We start from the raw sequence: 21,294 nt of genomic DNA on the forward strand, positions 1-21,294 counted from the left end.
ACCTAAGAAAACTTTGGTACAATTTATGTCAGAGAATATTTTGCCTATATTCTCTTCTAGGAGTTTCATGGTATCTTGTCTTATATTTGTCTTTAAGCCATTTTGAGTTTACTATTGTGTATGGCATGAGGGTGTGTTCTTGCTTCATTGATTTACATGGGGCTGTCCTACTTATCCAACACCACTTGCTGAAGAGACTGTCTTTTCCCTATTGTATATTCTTGGTTCCTTTGTCAAAAATTAAATGTCCATAGGTGTGTGGGTTTATTTCTGGGCTCTGTATTCTGTTCCATTGATCCGTATATCTGTTTTTGTGCCAATACCATGCTGTTTTGATTACTCTAACTTTGTAGTATTGTCTGAAGTCTAGGAGGGTTATGCCTCCGGCTTTGTTCTTTTTCCTCAAGATTTGGCAATTCTGGGCCTTTTGTGGTTCCATATAAATTTTAGGATCATTTGTTCTATTTCTGTGAAAAATGTTGTGGGTATTTTAACAGGTATTGCATTAAATTTTTAGATTGCTTTGGGTAATATGGCCATTTTAGCAATATAAATTCTTCTAATCCAAGAGCATGAGGTATCTTTCCATTTCTTTGAATCATCTTCAACTTCCTTTATTAATGTTTTGTAGTTCTTAACATATAATTCTTTTACCACCTTGATGAGGTTTATTCCTAAATACTTTTTAAAAATGTGATTTTAAAAAGGATTATTTATTTACATTCCCTTTCTAATATTTGATTGTTAGTGTAAAGAAATGCAACCAATTTCTGTATGTTAATCTTGTACCCTGCTACCTTGCTGAATTTGTGTATCAGTTCTAGCAGTTTTTGTGTGGAGTCTTTAGGGTTTTCTACCTATAGTATCATGTCATCTGCGTATCATGACAATTTTACCTCTTCCCTACCAATTTGAATAACTTTTATTTCTTTTTTTGTCTGGCTAAGACTTCCAATACTACTTTGAAGAGAAGTCGTGAGGGTATAAATACTTGTCTTGTTCCATATTTTAGCAGGAAGGCTTTCAGCTTTTCACCACTGAGTGTTATATTGGCTCTGGGTTTGTCATAAATAGCTTTTATTATTTTGAGATACATTCCCTCTATACCCACTTTCATAAGCGTTTGTATCATGAATGGATGTTGAATTTTATCAAATGCTTTTCTGCATCTATTGAGATGATCATGTGGTTTTTGCCTTTTCTTTTGTTGATGTGGTATACCACATTGATTGATTTACACATGTTGAACCATCTCTTGTGTTTGTATCCATTCAGCTACTTTATGTCTTTTCTTTGGAGAATTTAGTCAAATTACATTTAAAGTGATAATTGATAAGTATGGATTTACTCTTGACATTCTGTTAATTGTTTTCTGGCTCTTTTGTAATTCTTTTGTCCCTTTCTTATTCTCTTGCTCCCTTCCTTTGAGAATTAATGATTTTCTGTAGTGGTATGCTCAGATTCTTTTCTCTTTATCTTTTGTATGTCCATTATATATTGTTACTTTGTGGTTACCATTATGTTCATATAAAACATCTTATATTTATAACAGTCCATTTTAAGTTGATAATAACTTAGGTTCAAACATACCAATGTTCTATATTTTTACTCTCACATTCCTCCACTTTTTTTCACACACACACACTATATTTTATTTTTACAAGAGATAAACTGACACCAAGCATTGTAAGTGGATGACCACAACAAAAGTAACAATGATTGCAATTACCAAACACAAAAGACACTAATACTATGTCATATTATTGACATTCAGTCCAGTAATCTTCCACTGTAATAGGTCCTTTACTTTGCATTGAAAATTGATTTCTATATTTTTTGCCTCTGAGTCCTTGTGGGATTTTTTTTTAATTCAAACAGAAAGTCACAAAAATTATAATCATCCTCATCAGTTCACTCAGTCCCATGTAATTATTTTTTTTATCTTGATATTTTGTTAGCACTTTTATGAATTCATCAGTTTTCCATTAGAGTTATGAAAGTGCTTATTCATTCAGTTCAGCAGTATAGTCAGTTACCAGAAACCTGTACTTGTCAGAGACTTTTCCATGAATTCCTTGAAGATGAAACCCTTTTATAGGAACATTTTTGCAAAAGCATCAGAGTACACCCAGAACTGTCTATAAATGACAAAAGACTTAAAAATGACCACGGTTAAAGATTTGATGAAAGTTCATAATAATGCAATTGAAAAAGAATGTAGTTATTTCTGAGATATACATTTTAAAGTAATAACTAGAATTATGACTTATAATACCAAAACATATAAGATTTTTAGAAATGTCATGTAATGTCTGAAATATTTATATTACCATATTGCATATAAATAATGAAAAGAAGTTTAGTATTAGTTTTGTTTGTTTGTGTGTTTGTTTATACTGCAGGTTCTTATTAGTCATCAATTTTATACACATCAGTGTATAATGTCATTCCCAATGGCCCAATTCAACACACCACCAGCCACAACGCTCCGTGGTTTTCCCCCCTTGGTGTCCATAGGTTTGTTTCTACATCTGTCTTTCAGCTTCTGCCCTGCAAACCAGTTCTTCTGTACCATTTTTCTATGTTCCACATACATGCATTAATCTACGATATTTGTTTTTCTCTTTCTTATTTACTTCACTCTGTAAGACAGTCTCTACATCCATCCATGTCTCAACAAATGATTCAATTTCATTCCTTTTTATAGCTGAGTAATATTCCATTGTGTGTGTGTGTGTATGTATGTATGTGTATATATATATATATATATATATATATATATATATATATATATATATATATATATATATACCACATCTTCTTTATCCATTCATCTGTCGATGGGCATTTAGGTTGCTTCCATGACCTGGCTATTTTAAATAGTGCTTCAATGAACATTGGGGTGCATGTGACTTTTTGAATTATGGTTTTCTCTGTGTATATGCCCAGTAGTAGGATTGCTGGATCATATGGTAATTCTATTTTTAGTTTTTTAAGGACCCTCCATACTGTTCTCCATAGTGGCCGTATCAATTCACATTCTCACCAACAGTGCAAGAGAGTTCCCTTTTCTCCACAGCCTCTCCAGCATTTGTTGTTTGTAGATTTTCTGATGATGCCCATTCTAACTGGTATGAGGTGACATCTCATTATAGTTCTGATTTGCATTTCTCTAATAATTAGTGATGTTGAGCAGCATTTCATGTGCTTCTTGGCCGTCTGTATGTCTTCTTTGGAGAAACGTCTATTTAAGTCTTCTGCCCATTTTTGGATTGGGTTGTTTCTTTCTTTAATATGGAGCTGCATGAGCTGTTTATATATTTTGGAGATTAATCCTTTGTCCGTTGATTCATTTGCAAATATATTCCCCATTCTGAGGGTTGTCTTTTTGTCTCGTTCATGGTTTCCTTTGCTGTGCAAAAGCTTTGAAGTTTCATTAGGTGCCATTTGTTTATTTTTGTTTTTATTTCCATTACTCTAGGTGGTAGATCAAAAAAGATCTTGCTATGGTTTATGTCAAAGAGGGTTCTTCCTATGTTTTCCTCTAAGAGTTTTATAGTGTCCACTCTTACATTTAGGTCTCAAATCCATTTTGAGTTAATTTTTGTGTATGCTGTTATGGAGTGTTCTAATTTCATTATTTTACATGTAGTTGTCCAGTTTTCCCAACACCATTTATTGAAGAGACTGTCTTTTCTCCATTGTATATCTTTGCCTCCTTTGTCCTAGATTAGTTGATCATAGGTGCGTGGGTTTATCTCTGGGCTTTCTCTCTTCTTCCATTGATCTATGTTTCTGTTTTTGTGCCAGTACCATATTGTCTTGATTACTATAGCTTTGTAGTATAGTCTGAAGTCAGGGACTCTGATTCCTCCAGCTCTGCTTTTTTCCCTCAAGCCTGCTTTAGCTATTTGGGGTCTTTTTTGTCTCCATACAAATTTTAAGATGATTTGTTCTAGTTCCATAAAAAATGCCATTGGTAACTTGATAGGGATTGCATTGAATATGTAGATTGCTTTGGGTAGTAGAGTCATTTTCACAATATTGATTCTTCCAATCCAAGAACATGGTATATCTCTCCATCTGTTGGTATCATCTTTAATTTCTTTCATCAGTGTCTTATACTTTTCGGCATACAGGTCTTTTGTCTCCCTAGGTAGGTTTATTCCTAGGTATTTTATTCTTTTTGTTGCAATGGTAAATGGAAGTGTATCCATAATTTCTCCTTCAGATTTTTCATCATTAGTATGTAGGAATGCAAGATATTTCTTGGCATTAATTTTGTATCCTGCAACTTTACCAAATTCATTGATTACCTCTAGTAGTTTTCTGGTGGCATTTTTAGGATTCTCTATATATAGTATGATGTCATCTGCAAACAGTGACAGCTTTACTTCTTTTCCAATTTGTATTCCTTTTATTTCCTTTTCTTCTCTGATTGAAGAGAAAAGGACTTCCAAAAGTATGGTGAATAATAGTGGTGAGAGTGGACATCCTTTTCTCGTTCCTGATCTTAGAGGAAATGCTTTCAGTTTTTCACCATTGAGAATGATGTTTGCTGTGGATTTGTCATATATGGCCTTTATTATGTTGAGGTAGTTTCCCTCTATGCCCACTTTCTGGAACGTTTTTATCATAAATGGGTGTTGAATTTTGTCAAAAGTTTTTCTGCATCATTGAGATGATCATATGGTTTTTCTTCTTCAATTTGTTAATATGGTATATCACATTGATTGATTTGAATATATTGAAGAATCCTTGCATCCCTGGGATAAATCCCACTTGATCATGGTGTATGATCCTTTTAAAGTGTTGTTGGATTCTGTTTGCTAGTATTTTGTTGAGGATTTTTGCACCTATTTTCATCAGTGATACTGGTCTGTAATTTTCTTTTTTTGTAGTATCTTTGTCTGTTTTGGGTATCAGGGTGCTGGTGGCCTCATAGAATGAGTTTGGGAGTGTTCCTTCCTCAGCAATTTTTTGGAAGAGTTTGAGAAGGATGGGTGTTAGCTCTTCTCTAAATGTTTGGTAGAATTTACCTGTGAAGCCATCTGGTCCTGGACTTTTTTTTTTGTTGGAATATTTTAAATCACAGTTTCAATTTCATTACTTGTGATTGGTCTGTTCATTTTTCTGTTTCTTCCTGGTTCAGTCTTGGAAGGTTATACCTTTCTAAGAATTTGTCCATTTCTTCCAGTTTGTCCATTTTATTGGCATATTGTTGCTTGTAGTAGTCTCTTAGGATGTTTCGTATTTCTGTGGTGTCTGTTGTAACTTCTCCTTTTTAATTTCTAATTTTATTGATTTGAGTCCTCTCCCTCTTTTTCTTGATAAGTCTGGCTAATGATTTATCAATTTTGTTTATCATCTCAAAGAACCAGCTTTTAGTTTTATTGATCTTTGCTATTGTTTTCTTTGTTTCTATTTCATTTATTTCTGCTCTGATCTTTATGATTTCTTTCCTTCTGCTAACTTTCAGTTTTGTTTGTTCTTCTTTCTCTAGTTCCTTTAGGTGTAAGGTTAGATTGTTTACTTGAGATTTTTCTTGTTTCTTGAGGTGTAGCTATAAACTTCCCTCTTAGAATTGCTTTTGCTGCATCCCATAGGTTTTGGACCATCGTGTTTTCATTGTCATTTGTCTCTAGGTATTTTTAATTTCCTCTTTGATTTCTTCAGTGATCTCTTGGTTGTTTAGAAACATATTGTTTAGCCTCCTTGTGTCTGTGTTTTTAATTTTTTTTCCCTGTAATTGATTTCTAATCTCATAATGTTGTGGTCAGAAAAGATGCTTGATATGATTTCAGGTTTCTTAAATTTAATGAGGCTTGATTTGTGACCCAAGATGTGATCTATCCTGGAGAATGTTCCATGTGCACTTAAGAAAGTGTAATCTGCTGTTTTTGGATGGAATGTCCTATAAATATCAATTAAATCTATCTGGTCTATTGTGTCATTTAAAGCTTCTGTTTCCTTATTTATTTTCATTTTGATGATCTGTCCATTGATGTAGTGAGGTGTTAAAGTCCCCCACTATTATTGTGCTACTGTTGATTTCCTATTTTATAGCTGTTAGCAGTTGCCTTATGTATTGAAGTGCTTCTATGTTGGGTGCATATATATTTATAATTGTTATATCTTCTTCTTGGATTGATCCCTTGATCTTTATGTAGTGTCCTTCCTTGTCTCTTGTAACATTCTTTATTTCAAAGTCTATTTTATCTGATATAAGTATAGCTATTCCAGCTTTCTTTTGATTTCCATTTGCATGGAATATCTTTTTCCATCCCCTCACTTTCAGTCTGTATGTGTCCCTGGGTCTGTAGTGGGTCTCTTGTAGACAGCATGTATATGGGTCTTGTTTTTGTATCCATTCTGCAAGCCTGTGTCTTTTTGTTGGAACATTTAATCCATTCACATTTAAGGTTATTATTAATATGTATGTTCCCATGACCATTTTCTGAATTGTTTTGGGTTTGTTTTTATAGATTCTTTTCTTCTCTTGTGTTTCCCAATTAAAGAAGTTCCTTTAGCATTTGTTGTAGAGCTGGTTTGGTGGTGATGAATTCTCTTAGCTTGTGCTTGTCTGTAAAGCTTTTGATTTCTCCATCAAATCTGAATGAGATCCTTGCTGGGTAGAGTAATCTTGGTTGTAAGTTCTTCCCTTTCATTTCTTTAAGTATATCATGCCACTCCCTTCTGGCTTGTAGAGTTTTTGCTGAGAAATCAGCTGTTAACCTTATGGGAGTTCCCTTATATGTTATTTTTCATTTTTCCCTTGGTGCTTTCAGTAATTTGCCCTTCCTGGACTCGGGTGGCTGTTTCTTTTCCCATGTTAGGGAAGTTTTTGACTATAATCTCTTCAGATATTTTCTTGGGTCCTTTCTCTCTCTCTTTTCTCCTTCTGGGACCCCTGTAATGTGAATGTTGTTGCGTTTACTGTTGTCCCAGAGGTCTCTTAGGCTGTCTTCATCTCTTTCATTCTTTTTTCTTTTTTCTGTTCTGCAGCAGTGAATTCCACCATTCTGTCTTCCAGGTCACTTATCCATTCTTCTGCCTCAGTTATTCTGCTGTTGATTCCTTCTAGTGTAGTTTTTACTTCAGTTATTGTTTTGTTCATCTCTGTTTGTTTGTTCTTTAATTCTTCTAGGTCTTTGTTAAACATTTCTTGCATCTTCTTGATCTTTGCCTCCATTCTTTTTCTGAGGTCCTGGATCATCTTCACTATCATTATTCTGAATTCTTTTTCTGGAAGATTGCCTCTCTCTACTTCGTTTAGTTGTTTTTCTGGGGTTTTATCTTTTTCCTTCATCTGGTACATAGCCCTCTGCCTTTTCATCTTGTCTGTCTTTCTGTGAATGTGGTTTTTGTTCCACAGGCTGCAGGATTGTAGTTCTTCTTGCTTCTGCTGTCTCCCCTCTGGTGGATGAGGCTCTCTAAGAGGCTTGTGTACGTTTCCTGATGGGAGGGACTGATGGTGGGTAGAGCTGACTGTTGCTCTGGTGATCAGAGCTCAGCAAATGTTTAATCCACTTTACTGTTGATGGGTGGGGCTGGGTTCCCTCCCTTTTGATTGTTTTGCCTGAGGCAACCCAACATGGGAGCCTACCTGGGCTCTTTGGTGGGGCTTATGACAGACTCTGGGAGGGCTCATGTCATGGAGTACTTCCCAGAACTTCTCCTGCCAGTGTCCTTGACCCCATGGTGAGCCACAGCTCCCCCCCACCCGCCTCTGATGTAGACACTCCCACATTAGCAGGTAGGTGTGGTTCAGTCTCCCCTGGGGTTACTGCTTCTTCCCCTGGGTACCAATGCACACACTACTTTGTGTGTGCCCTCCATGAGTGGAGTCTCTGTTTCCCCAGTCCTGTCGAAGTCCTGCAGTCAATTCCCACTAGGCTTCAAAGTCTGATTCTCTAGGAATTCCTCCTCCCGTTGCCAGACCCCCAGGTTGGGAAGCCTGACGTGAGGCTCAGAACCTTCACTCCAGTGGGTGGACTTCTGTGGTATAAGTGTTCTCCAGTCTGTGAGTCACCCACCCAGCAGTTATGGGATTTGATTTTACTGTGATTGCACCCCTCCTACCTTCTCATTGTAGCTTCTCCTTTGTCTTTGGATGTGGGGTATCTTTTTTGGTGAGTTCCAGTGTCTTCCTGTTGATGATTGTCCAGCAGCTAGTTGTGATTCTGGTGTTCTTGCAAGAGGAAGTGGTAGCACGTTCTTCTACTCCGCCATCTTGGTTGAAGAACGCATTCCTCCACTTTTTGTTTTTGATGTCGTTTATCTTTTATCTTGTAAGTCCATTAAAATTATTATCATTATAGTCATTTTTAATACTCTTGTCTTTTACCCTTCATTTATAAGTGATATGACCACCACCATGAAAGAATATTCTAAATTTAACTATATATTTACCTTTACCAATGAAATGTATATTTCCATATCTTTTCCTATTACTAATTAGTATCCTTTCATTTCAGCTTGAAGAATTTCCTTTAACTTATCTTCTAAGACATCTCGTGGTGATGAACTTCTTTATGTTTTGCTTGTCTGGAAAACTCTTAACTCCCTTTCAATTTTGAAGGACAACTTTGCTGGTTAGAGTATTCTCGGTTAGCTTAGAAGTTTTTTTCTTTCAGCTCTTTGAATATATCATCCCAGTCTCTCCCAGCCTACAAAGTTTCTGCTGAAAAATCTGCTGACATTCTTATGGAGCTTCCTTGTATGTAACAGTTTGTTTTTTCTCTTGCTGCTTTTAAGATTCTCTCCTTGTCTTTAGCTTTGACAGTTTAATTTTAATGTGTCTCTACGTGGGTCTGTTTGGATTCATCTCATCTGGAACCATCTAAGATTAATAGATCTGGATGTTTATTTCTTTCCCCAGAAGATAGAATTTTTCAGCCATTATTTCTTTTCTTTTTCTTCTTTTTTTTTACAGTGATCTAGTCCTACTCTTTTCATTTTTCTTTCTTTCTTTTTTTTTTTTTTTTTTTTTTTTTTTTTTTTTTTTTTTTTTTTTTTTGCGGTACGCGGGCCTCTCACTCTTGTGGCTTCTCCCGCTGCGGAGCACAGGCTCCGGACGCACAGGCTCAGCGGCCATGGCTCACGGGCCCAGCCGCTCCGCAGCATATGGGATCTTCCTGGACCGGGGCACGAACCCGCGTCCCCTGCATCGGCAGGCGGAATCTCAACCACTGTGCCACCAGGGAAGCCCTCTTTCTTTTTTTTTAATTGAAGTATAGTTGATTTACAATATTTTGTTAGTTTCAGGTATAGTCATTATTTCTTTGAATAAGCTTTTTGCCCCGTTCTTCTCTCTTTCTTCTTCTTTTGGACCCATATAATGCAAATATTGATGTGTTTGATGGTGTCCCATATGTACCTTACACTATTTTAACTCTTTTTCACTTTTTTCCTTTTTGCTCCTCTGATTCGATGAATTCCACTGCCCTGTCTCCAAGTCCATTGATCCTTTCTTCCATTTGATCTAGTCTTCTGCTGAACCCTCTATTGAATTTTTCAGTTTGGTTATTGTATTCTTCTGCTCTGTGATTTCTGTTTGGTATTCCTTATATTTTCTCTCTCTTTATTGAAATTCTCACTTTGTTAATGTGTTGTTCTCCTGACTTTGGTGAGCAAATTATGATGTTACTTTGAACTCTTTATCAGGTAAATCAGTTATCTTCATTTCATTAAGTATGTTTCTGAAGTTTTATCTTGTTCTTTTGTTTGGAACTTTTTTCTTTGTTTCTTCATTTTCTCGGATTCTCTGTGTTGGTTTCTGTGAATTAGATAAAACAGCCACTTCTTCCATTCTTGAAGAATGGTCTCATGTGGGATATGAAGCTTATCATTCAGCCCAGCCCTATCTCTTAGTTGTATCTCAAACCTTTGTGATTGTCCAAGCCTCCTCCTTTTTTTTTAGTGGCTCCCAGTAGTCAAGGGTATGCTAATACCTCTTAGTGTCCCAAGAAGAACATCTCAGTCAGCACCTAGATGCAGGCTAATTAGAAGCCAGACTCTCAGGGAGCAGCTTTTGAAGTATGCAAATAAACTTCTTCCAGGGAAAAACTAGATGATGCTTATTTCTATCTTCTTCTTCTGTGCTGAGCACAGTTAAAAAGTGTTTCTTTGTTTGCTACAGTCCTGTGGGACCCATAAATGCAAGCCCTGCTGGCCATTGTAGCCCCATGATCAAGGGGTGTGTCCCCTGAGTAGAATTTGCAATAGCCATGGTGCCAGATGTGTCTATAAGCTCCTCCTGGGGAGGTCTTGGTGGTTTGGGAGGGCTACAGAGAGAATGCTGAGATGGAATCTATTGGCTTCCCTGATCTAGGGAGGATTGCATTCTGTCCCTAGAGCTAAATTAGAGGTATGACCCTCAGGCAGCAACTTTTAAAGTATTCAAATAGGCCTCTTTCAGGGAAAGGCTGGGAGATGGGCATTTTCCTCTGTACTGAGCTATAGGTAGAGAACCAAAGTGAGTCCTCTTGAGTCCATTAGGAACTGTTTCTTTGTTGGCTGTAGTGTTGTATATCTTGTGGACACAGCCCCGTTGGCTTTCAGGGCTAGATGTTTTGGGGGTTTGACCCTTGGGTGGAAGTCTTAAAAGTTGGGGTACTAGATGTTGGGTCTAAACCCTTCTCTCCTAAAGGAGAAACTGGGAGTTCATTCCCTATTGTATGTCACTGTGATGGGGTGGGTTTTATGGCAAGAGTTTGTCTCAGCCTCTCTTATTCATTTCAATGTGGGTTTTTTTGTTGTTCCTCCAATGTGTAGGAGTCACTCAGCTGATTTTTTCATAGGGAATTGTTTCATGTACAGCTGTAGATTCAATGTATCTATGGGAGGAGGTGAATTTAGGAACTTCCTGTGTTACCATTTTGGACCACAACCAGTAAGGTTTATACTCAGTGTTTTCAATACAGGATTTATTCCACCACTATCTGCCTCTAGGCTTGGCAAGATAATTAAATGAGGTAATGAAATGAGTATAAAGCATTTTGAAAAGAATGGGGCCTTATATAAATATAAGGGAAAGTTACTTTGGCATGCCTGAATAAGAGTGAATTACAGAATGGGCAAGAAGAGTATGCAGTATGGCTCATCTCTTCTCACTGCATGGCAAGGCATATACAAATCTCCCCCTTGCTTATGAAGCTGCAAATAAAACTGATTTACTTGAAACATTCTATTGTGGGCCAGGTGCCTTGGAAGTCCCAGTGTTCGTTGCCAGCTTCTTTTTGAGACATAGCAAGGTGACTGTCTTATATTCCAGTTGTTCTAGCTGCCAAATGACTCAGAAAGCCAAAACAAAACAACTTTCTTCAGCAACACACAGAGAAGTTGCAGTTGCCTTTCTCCTCCCTCCCCATTTTTTCATTTTAATCTTTTGTAATGTGTGGTTTCCAGATTCCAAAAGTGTAAATGAAACATGTCTGTTTTATAGTTTCTATTCTCCAGGGCAAATTGGAAAAAGAAACCATAATGCCTCTTAATCTTCTTTAAACCTTCCTTTTACAAATAATTTATTTCCAAATATCGGTGTTCTTTGCATGATTTGCTTGGGGTGGAGTGGGATAGAAACAGGATTCATATCAACATATTGTATACAATGCTTTTTTCCTAAAGTACAGTGTAATCAAAGTAGATAGTGTTGCAGGATTTTTGTTATCATATGATGTGGATAAAATGCTGCAAAAGTACCTTAGATATTTGGGGAGAAGTGGTTGTTACATTTGGGAGAAAAATACCTCAAAGAAATAAAAGGAACTCAGAGGTGTTTCCTTTTCCTACTTCTAAGAAATACATTTCCTCAAGCAGGTAGAAGAAGAACCAAATTGAATTGTACTTTCATCATGATATAAATTGTGCAAACAACTGGGAAATATAACTTTTAAATATTAAATGGAATTTGACCCTTGTTAAATATGTAGATTTGAATATTTAACATCACATTTTCCTTGTAAGTTATTTCTTTTATGTGTTCTTTACCATCTCAAGTTAGTGTGTTAATTTCCCCTGTGTAGTTTCATGAGACAATGTTTTCATTCACTAACAACATTTCATAGTGCATTAATAACATCAACACAGCCAGATTTCCCTGCGTGCCAGCTTCAGTGTTATAAGAGATGTAGGGACATTTGTTAAGCCCCGGTAAATATTAAATATCACTTGGGGATGGGGGGAGTAACAATGTCATTTGCCGCCAGGCGTAAGTTCCTTTGAGATGTATAAAAATGCATATGACTTGTTCAGTCTATTAAGCAGATGCTAGTTCAGCTGTAGTGCATAGGCTGGTTTTCAGACACAGTTTTGGAGTGCAGTGGTGGAGACATATGCATGTGTGAAAATTCCAGGTGTGAGTTTGGGGGATGCCATTTAATTTTTTTTTTTTTTTTTTTTTTTTTTTTTTTTTTTTTTTGCGGTACACGGGCCTCTCACTGTTGTGGCCTCTCCCATTGCGGAGCACAGGCTCCAGACGTGCAGGCTCAGTGGCCATGGCTTACAGGCCCAGCTGCTCCGCAGCATGTGGGATCTTCCCGGACCGAGGCATGAACTTGTGCTCCCTGCATTGGCAGGCAGACTCTCAACCACTGTGCCACCAGGGAAGCCCTAATTTTTATATTTTTTGATTAATTTAAACATTGATCTCCAAGATGTATAAATGGTATTAAATTTTGGAAAGCTGATTACGAATATAGCAAAGCATGAAGGAAAATAGTATGTGGATTTTAAAGGATTTTAAAAATTAAATTATGTCTTACTTGAAATAAATTGATCATTAATTTTGTCTGGAATTTTACTTGGTCCAATAATCAGCTATTGATTTGCAATTGTTCTTGATTGTTTTATCATGTGACATTCTGAACTGTTTTATAAGGAATTGTTTTAAAATTTACATATTACAACTCCTTCAACTAGGGAAGCTATTTCTTAAAATTTTAGCCCAAAAGGAAGAAAATATATTTCCTTATACTATTCTGAGACATGAAAAATATACTGAGGATTCTTTTTTCTTTACAGGAAAACAAAATTTTAAAGTTTTAAAAGAAAAAGAGATTTTATAAAAATAAATTTACCCTCTGTGTTTTTTTTACTCTAGATAAGTGTATAAAAGTGTATTAAATCATGGAAAACAAACAAAAACCCTTAATATTAAATGCTAGTGTTTTTTTTTTTTCTTTCAGCTCTCAGGAGAAGTGATTTTACAAATTGCCAACGAACCAGTTCTGCCCTTTAATGCTATCGATATAGCTTTAGAAGTTCAAAACAGCCTTAAAGGTAATTTTCTTTGAATTATAGTAATTTTAGCAAATGAATAATTGTTCAACTAATTGTGAACAAGGAATAGATAAAGTCATCCACTATCTTATTAGCTATGGCAATGAAGCACTTCCCTTCCTATAGAGGACAATCATGAGAAGGGCTTAGAAGAATGTGGGCTACTATGTCAACAAGAATGAGGTATACCTAATATTCAGTTATTTGAAACAAGACTAGCCCAGAAGTTTGTCCTTTGGGATTGGTTTCCATGAAGTGTGGGCTGGGTCCATTTGACTGAAGTGTTGGCTCATCCTAGATTAAGGATGACAAGGAGGAAACCAGGAAATTATTTCCACAGTCTCTATTTAAGTTCCTTCCTGTTTGAATATCTCTCTCTCTACAGAATTCTAACAACACCTAATAATTATCTTTATTTTCCCTTTATCTATATACAAATCTTTCACCTAAACTTCTAGTTTCTCACCATTCACCAAACACAAAGGGCAGTATTGTAATTTTTAAAATGCACTCTCCTTCTCTTTGAGCCACACATCTTACTATCAGATCATTTGTAGACATGTATTTCTCAATATAAAAGCCAATATTTTCACTGTAGAACTTAAGCAGTAATTCTTGGAAAATGGATCACTCTAAAGAACCAAATATTTCTAGTATCTGAAACTTTATTACTTTTATTTTTAAATTTTGACTACCTGGGTTGATTCTTAATCCAGAGACTACTACAAAACAATATTTTTCTCCCTCAGTGATTCTTATTACTTTTATTATAGTGGCTGTGTAAAACCATGACCTTGGTCACAATTGAGCTGTTTAGGGCTATTTTGCACCCATACTAAATGGCCTCATATTGCTCTGCTTTTGGTATATTTAAGCTAGTCTCCATTTTTTTCTACTTTTGTCAAGCTTCTTCTTTTTATTGTCATGAGTGTCACTATCTGTAGCAGTTACTCTGTTCTCCACTTATAATTTTCTATTTCCAGAATATTTCTTAGAAACTGAGTAACCAAGTATATGGTATTTTACAAAATAAGAAAAATATAGGCATAAATAAAGGGTTAAATACTTCTGTGAATAATATATCTTTTGCAAGGATTTCTTTTAAGCAACTATTTTATTTTTTCTGTAGACTGTTTTGCTTTTCTTTAGTTCTCATTTTTTCACTTTAAAAATTCAGTTGCTACTGCATATTATACTTAAAACTTTCAAAGAACAAAAAGAGGAGACTATTATTTGTATTACATAAAGATTTGTCCATCTATAAAGAATAATTGTCATGCATAGAAAATAGCCTCAAGGAGTATACTATGAAATAGAAACATTGTACAATAGAATTATAAATGATTTATAAGTTGCTTTTCTGAGTCCAAATCTACATAAATGTTTAATACCATTGTAATAAAGATATGAAGAGATATTTTTAAAATTAAACAAAGCCAGCAAAACCAAAAGCAATAACAATACTGTCATTTTAAATTCCAAATTATATTTTCTTTTTAAATAATTGGGTTTATTTTTTGAATCCATACATAATATTATAGCATTATCATTCCTATTTGAGCATTTTAAGTAATGTAGGCTACTTCTGAAGGTCAGAAAAAAGTCCAAAAGGGTCATTGTTAGAATTATATTATTACTCTGTTTCTTTGTAGGTAGTTAGTAATCCCTTTGAAAATCCGAAGAAAAGTATGGTCTCTCTCCTCAGAAAATTACACTTATACAAAAAGCTTTGCATAAAACTCCCATAGAGGGCTTCCCTGGTGGCGCAGTGGTTGAGAATCCGCCTGCCGATGCAGGGGACAGGGGTTCGTGCCCCGGTCTGGGAAGATCCCACATGCCGTGGAGCGGCTGGGCCCGTGAGCCATGGCCGCTGAGCCTGCTCGTCCGGAGCCTGTGCTCCGCAATGGGAGAGGCCACAACAGTGAGAGGCCCGCCTAGCACCAAAAAAAAAAAAAAAAAAACTCCCATAGACTTTACAGGATCTCTTGAACCAATGTATTCATTCATTTAACAAATATTGAGCACCTACTGTATGCCTGGTACACTTCTATGACCAAAAAAACAAAAACATAAAACCCAGCCACTAAATAAACAAATAAAACAAAATTAAAATCTCTTCTCCTGAGAAACATACATGCATGGTAGAACAAAATTTGCATAAGTCAAAGCAATTTTTAAGTTAGCTTTATGCTCAAACTGTTCCATAATATCAATCACTTTGGAGAAAATTTGCATTTTCAAAATAAGTGTTAAAGAGCAGAACTGACTGTGGTTGTATCCAGAGTACAGAGGAGAGATTTGGTGTGGGAATATAAATTTGAGAGCTGTCCCAAATGATATTTCTGAGGGGTTGAGTGCAGATAGAGGACAGAAAAGGTTTAAGATTTCTGGGCACTCCTGCATTTAGAAATTGGGAAAAGAAGGGGAATCAGAGGAGGAGACTAAGAAGGAGCAGGCAAAGAGTAAGAGACAAACCCAGTGAATGTGATATCCTGAAGCCAAGTGAATAAACACTTTCAAAGAGGAAGGAGTGATTCACTCCATCAAATATCACCACAGGTTAAGAAAAATTAGAACTGAGAATTGACTACTGGATTTAGCAATTTGGAGGTCATTAGTGAGCTCAACAAAAACAATTTTAGTAGAATGGTATATGAAATAGTCTGATTAGAGGGTTTCAGAAGAGAATGGGAAGTGATAAATTAGGGACAGGTGATGGTAGATGGAAAGCATGGAGCTGAGAATGGTTAGCATGTTTTTGTTTTGATGAGAATGATCGGATGGAGAGTGAAGATTTGATTTAGAAGAGTGAAAGGAGAATTGCTGGAATGATTTCTTTGACTAGAAGCAGCATAAGGTGGAGGACGTTGCCTTATTTATGAATGTGGTCATCCACCCATAAAAATGTGAAGGAAGGCAGAGCATATGGCACATGGGTAGATGTGGTGCTGGGAGCTCTTGGCAAGTCTCCTTAGATTGTAAAAAACAAAATAGTTGTTTGGGAAGGTGGTAGAGTGAATGAACTATGAAAATGGGATTAGTCTTTTGGGCAGCATTAAGCACTCAAAAGAAATATATTTTACATGAGATAATTTAACATAATTGTGTATCTTTTTCCAGCCTTCAGCTGGGGATTCAGGCATAAAGCAGGCACAGTTGGATTTAATCAGAGCTAGGGTTTTGCTGGGAGAGGGTAATGAACTAGATAAGGTAAGGAAAAATGAGAGTGTCTGCAAAGGAGCATTCATAGTGATGGACTGATGTATCTAAACTGGGTATAGAATAACGTGAGGATACAAAGGGAAAGAGGGTGAGCATAAATAAAGGAGGATGGATAGACTTTATTTATTGGTGAAATCAAAGAATTAAGAAAAAATAAGCTGAAAAGACCAGCAAATGGGATTATTGAAAATTTGACCATATAAAGAGTACAGATATTGGTAATGATAGTGTACAGGCTGAGGTATGACCATGGAAGTATGGTAGCTGATCGATAGAGGAAAAGAGGCTATGGAGAAGAGAAGCCAGACTATGTCTACATGGATATTGATATTGTCAAGAACTAAGATAGGAGTAATTCTTTTAAGAGAGAGTGGCTGAGCCAGGAGCTAAAATCTTCAGAGGATGAGCAGTGACTTAGAGACACCTCATATTGTTCTTCTATGGCTAGTGGTACAAAGAGTATGGGAGAAAAAAGAGCTACCTCCTGAGAGGGCTGCAGTGCGAGAAATGTCAATAGGGGAGAGCCAGGTTTCAGTTAAGGCAAAAAGGTAAAGAAAATGGTCTGAAAATAGATGAGATTAATAATCCTTTCTTTAACAGTTACATCTCAAAGCATGTAATTACAGGGGGAAAAAACAAACTGCAGTAGTTCTACAATGATTTCCACTGCAGGCCAGACATGACAAAGTCTAGATGAACATCTCCCCAAAATCCCAGGTTCTCAGTTGGACGAGCCAGGAGCATTTTGGCTTCTTGCTGTTATATTGGACCGTTTCTTCTTTGGTTGTTGGTTATTTTTGAGTTTTGTTTCCTTTGATATGAAACTACTTGGGTCTCCCTATCACTTACACTCTGAAAGATGTGGCCAGACTTGAGATGTACCCATACTAAAAAGACAAAGCAAAGCAAAAAAAAAGTAACCCCCAAAATGGGCAAAAAATATTCTTTTACCATGACCTGCGTATAAGTATTTGATCAAGGGGATATGAGTTGTCACCTTTAAGCTATATATTTTTGTATTTTAGTTATCATGATTCAAAATTATTTGAATTATCTGTACTATAGTAAAAGGTTATTCAAGTATTTGCTAAATTGTAGGAGATTTGTTTTACCTGCTCTATTTTGACTACTTTTGTTGTAACCTTATTTTTAAAATAGAATAATGTGCTAATGTGTAAATAATGGATACCACTTATCAACAACTAAATGAATGTTTCCGTTTTAGCTACAATGCTAGATGACTTCATTAGCTAAACAGTGTTCCTGTAGCATGTTAAATGAAACATATAATTTTACTGCTTAATACAAGCTTTAATTGTTGATATATTTTCTTATTTTGCTATGACAGTTAATGGTGATTAGTCTTAAATTCTCAATTACAGTTTTAACAAAAAGACCTTCAAGGCTGAACTATAAAATACTGTTTCTCCTTACTGCAGAGAGTTTAAGTATGAAGGTCTCTGAAACCCAATTGCATTTTCAACAGTGTAATTTTTACCCCTTGACAACTAGCCATCTTGTTTATTTATTACACTAGTTTATGGTAGCAGCAGACCATTCTCTATCATTCTCACAACCACCAGAAAGAAGAATAATTTACCAGTGAATAATTTGTTTGAGTTGATTTATTGGTTGGTTCTTGAAAGCTCATTTTGACTGAGTGACCTTGGCTCTTAATATTTGGTCAATGCCAAGCACATAATAGTTAGAGAATGAATATTTATACATGGTGCATGAGGATATAGTGTAAATAGTGACTGATAAGATAACTGACATGCTTCAGATGTATTTGTGACAAATAAAAGTATGTCCAAAAAACGCACATACAAGGCAATGGTATGACTTTATGGGGTCAAGGGAAGGTGTCAAGAATAAGTATCACCACACCCTTGAACCTGGAAGCTGACTAAGGCGTGAGCACTAATGACCTTACTAAGTTTACTGTTTCTCACTTTATCCACTTTTTAATGCAAAAATAGCATTTCAAAATAATTAACAACTATATAATTCTGATGCTTTTAATTTAATATCTGCTATTTTTCTCTGCCAGAATTTTAGATGTAATTATTTAGCGTGATTGTAAAAACGACAAATGACCAAATAAAGTAAAAGTCATGTTCATTTGATCTGGCTACATACACATTTATTTAGTGCAAGCCAGACCCAGCAGGAAACGTAATTTCAAACTCTGTGGCTTGTTGCCACCTCCTGATTGTCTCACTAAATGTCAAATGGTTGTTGGCAACATTTCCCACTGTTCTTTGAAAAACTGACAATGTTGATTTGATCTTTCTTTTTTATTAGCTTTGATAATTCATTAGCGTCAATCACTTCATTTTAGGAGGAGGGATAGTATTTCAAGGTGATGATGCCACTGAGGCAAGCACTATGATTTCTGTTAGATTTGTAGTGTCATATTTTCAAGTGTCACTTTGGTTCTTTTCTACAATCACAAGTGATGGGGGCCCATCTAGTGTCCTTTTTTTTTTTTCTTCTTTCTGAGTAATGTAAGATGAATTTCAAAGTTTGCAAAATTAAGAGTGCACTTTATAAATTGCATGAGTCTAGTCCTCAGCCCATCTGTCTCCAGTCTTGGTTTTAATGACCACCAATTCAAACTCTGGACTGGCCTATAGATAATAAAGGATGGGTGCCCTGGGTACCTTGTCTGTGCTCTCCCTGAGAAATCTAAAGCAGACCATCTAAAATCCAGACTGTCCTAGGGAAAGATCTTGTTCCCATGGGAACTCTGAACCATGCTAGATTTTTCGTGGTCTGAACTGGCATTTCTGGAACTGACTTTTTTGTGTGACAAAGACTTAAACTCAAAAGAATTCTCTGAGAAGTGTCTTACCTTCCTTGCCCAAAATGATAGAGAAATTTGATAAGAGATTAGCCATTTATTGGGTACAAATTCCTGAAAATATGTTCAGTTTTAATCCCCATTGTATTTTTGTATGGATTCTGACTACATAACTATATTAAAGATTGTATTTCACTTACTGATATTCCACACCTCATCCAAAAAAGGATTTGAGACAGCTGGGTCTGAAACAAACCTGATTGTCTCTATAATGTCAGTGTTTGTCTCTTGAAACTAGTTTTTCTTTCTCCCCATTCTCTTTGAACGCATATTTTCATTGCATAATGTTTCTTAATTCTTACCCTAAGCATGGTGTCCCTTTTGTTTTCCTCAGAGTTATACTTTCTTTGCTTTTGTTTACTCCTATCTCACAAGTTGTTGCTATTCATACAGCTTCCCTTTGTGATCATTGTTTTCTTCCCTGCTCTGAGTACTTCATCCAAATCTGTCTAAAGTTTTTTCACTATCTACATTTCACGTGTCACTACATTGATTGAAATACATTAATGATGTCATTTTTACTAGTCTCTCATCATAATCATGCTCTGTTGCATTGTGATCGTTTCTTTTGAATTTTTATATGCACATTTCTTCCACCATCCATCTCCCAGACTCACATTTGTAGAGAACAAACTAGTGGTTACCAGTGGGGTGAAGGGAGGGGGGAGGGGAGTACAACCTATTATGTAACAAATAAGCTACAGGATATATTGTACAACACAGGGAACATAGTCAATATTTTATAACAGCTATAAATGGAGTATAGCTTTTAAAACTTGTGAATCTCTATATTGTACACCTGTAACTTATATAATATTGAATAGCAATTGTACTTCAATAAAAAAATAAGGCAGAAGACTAGTAAGAATTTTTATATGCACATTTCTTCATCTGTCTTCCAGTTGTCTCTCTGCTTGTCCTTCTCTCTTTATCCTTTTGCCCTAGAAGTGTGGTCCTCCTGAGATGTGGGATTGCCCTCTTCCAGGGCTGGGACACCAGAGGCCCCACAGCATTCAGGATGTGGTCCTCTTCCTTGAGGCATCTTAATGGTTCAGATAACCAGCGCTGCCTTGTATGAGCTTAAGGCTTAAATATTAACGTCATCTTGGGCATGTGCCTGCCTGAGATATTACCAGGGAGTTGCTTCCATATGCTTTTTATACTAAGAGAAATATTTCAGACTTTTCAGTTGTCTTGACAGGCGAAATGCAGATAAAAATAATAATAGTTAACAATCTAAAAAATACTTTAAATTATAATAAGTGTTGAAAACTGTGAAACTCCTAAGCATCCAGCTCAGTGAATTTTCTCAGCTTGCAAACGCTTGTATAGATCGAGACACAGAAGAAAAGCCAAATTCCAGAGCTTCCCTGAGCCCTTCCTAATCTCATCCTGGCTCTGCTTCCCAACGGCAAACACTGCCAAACACCGAAGATTGATTTTTCCCTTATAAAGGAAGACTTTACATTTTATAAGATGGAATGATATGATGATGTGCATTCTTTTGAACATAGCTTTGACCTACATATGAGTGTGAGGTTCATCCACGTTGCACGGAGATGCAGTTTGTTTCCACTACTGTGCAGTCTTCCACTGTATGAACAGACTGCAGTTTGGTTATCAATTCTACCGTGAGGTACAGTTGGGATGCTCCCAGGCTGAGGTTATTATGAACAATGCTGCTGCGATCAATCTCCTACTTATCTCTTAGTGCACGTGCATACCCCTTGCTGGATCATAGGGTATGTGTATGTCTAACCTCAGCAAATACTGCGAAAAAGATTTCCAAAGTCGCTGTAGCATTTTCTTCAATTTTATCAATAAGAATTTCGATCACTTTACACATTTACCAATACTTGGTATTTTGTGTCTTTTTCTTGTTCTTTGAAATTGTGGTATTATTATTTTATTGTGGTTTTAATTTGCAC

General features: G+C 36.1%; 1 protein-coding gene across 1 annotated transcript in view; it reads left to right on the forward strand.

Moving 5' to 3' along the window:
- Positions 1 to 21,294, forward strand: part of NAALADL2 (N-acetylated alpha-linked acidic dipeptidase like 2) — a 1,506,494-nt gene that overhangs the window by 1,385,043 nt on the left and 100,157 nt on the right. Inside the window, exon 14 of the mRNA XM_059063915.2 lies at positions 13,188 to 13,281. Coding sequence (XP_058919898.2) covers positions 13,188 to 13,281 — 94 coding nt within the window. The remainder of the gene's footprint in view (positions 1 to 13,187; positions 13,282 to 21,294) is intronic.

The sequence above is a fragment of the Kogia breviceps genome, chromosome 5, assembly GCF_026419965.1.
Source record: "Kogia breviceps isolate mKogBre1 chromosome 5, mKogBre1 haplotype 1, whole genome shotgun sequence".
In the NCBI taxonomy this organism is placed as follows: Eukaryota; Metazoa; Chordata; class Mammalia; order Artiodactyla; family Physeteridae; genus Kogia; species Kogia breviceps.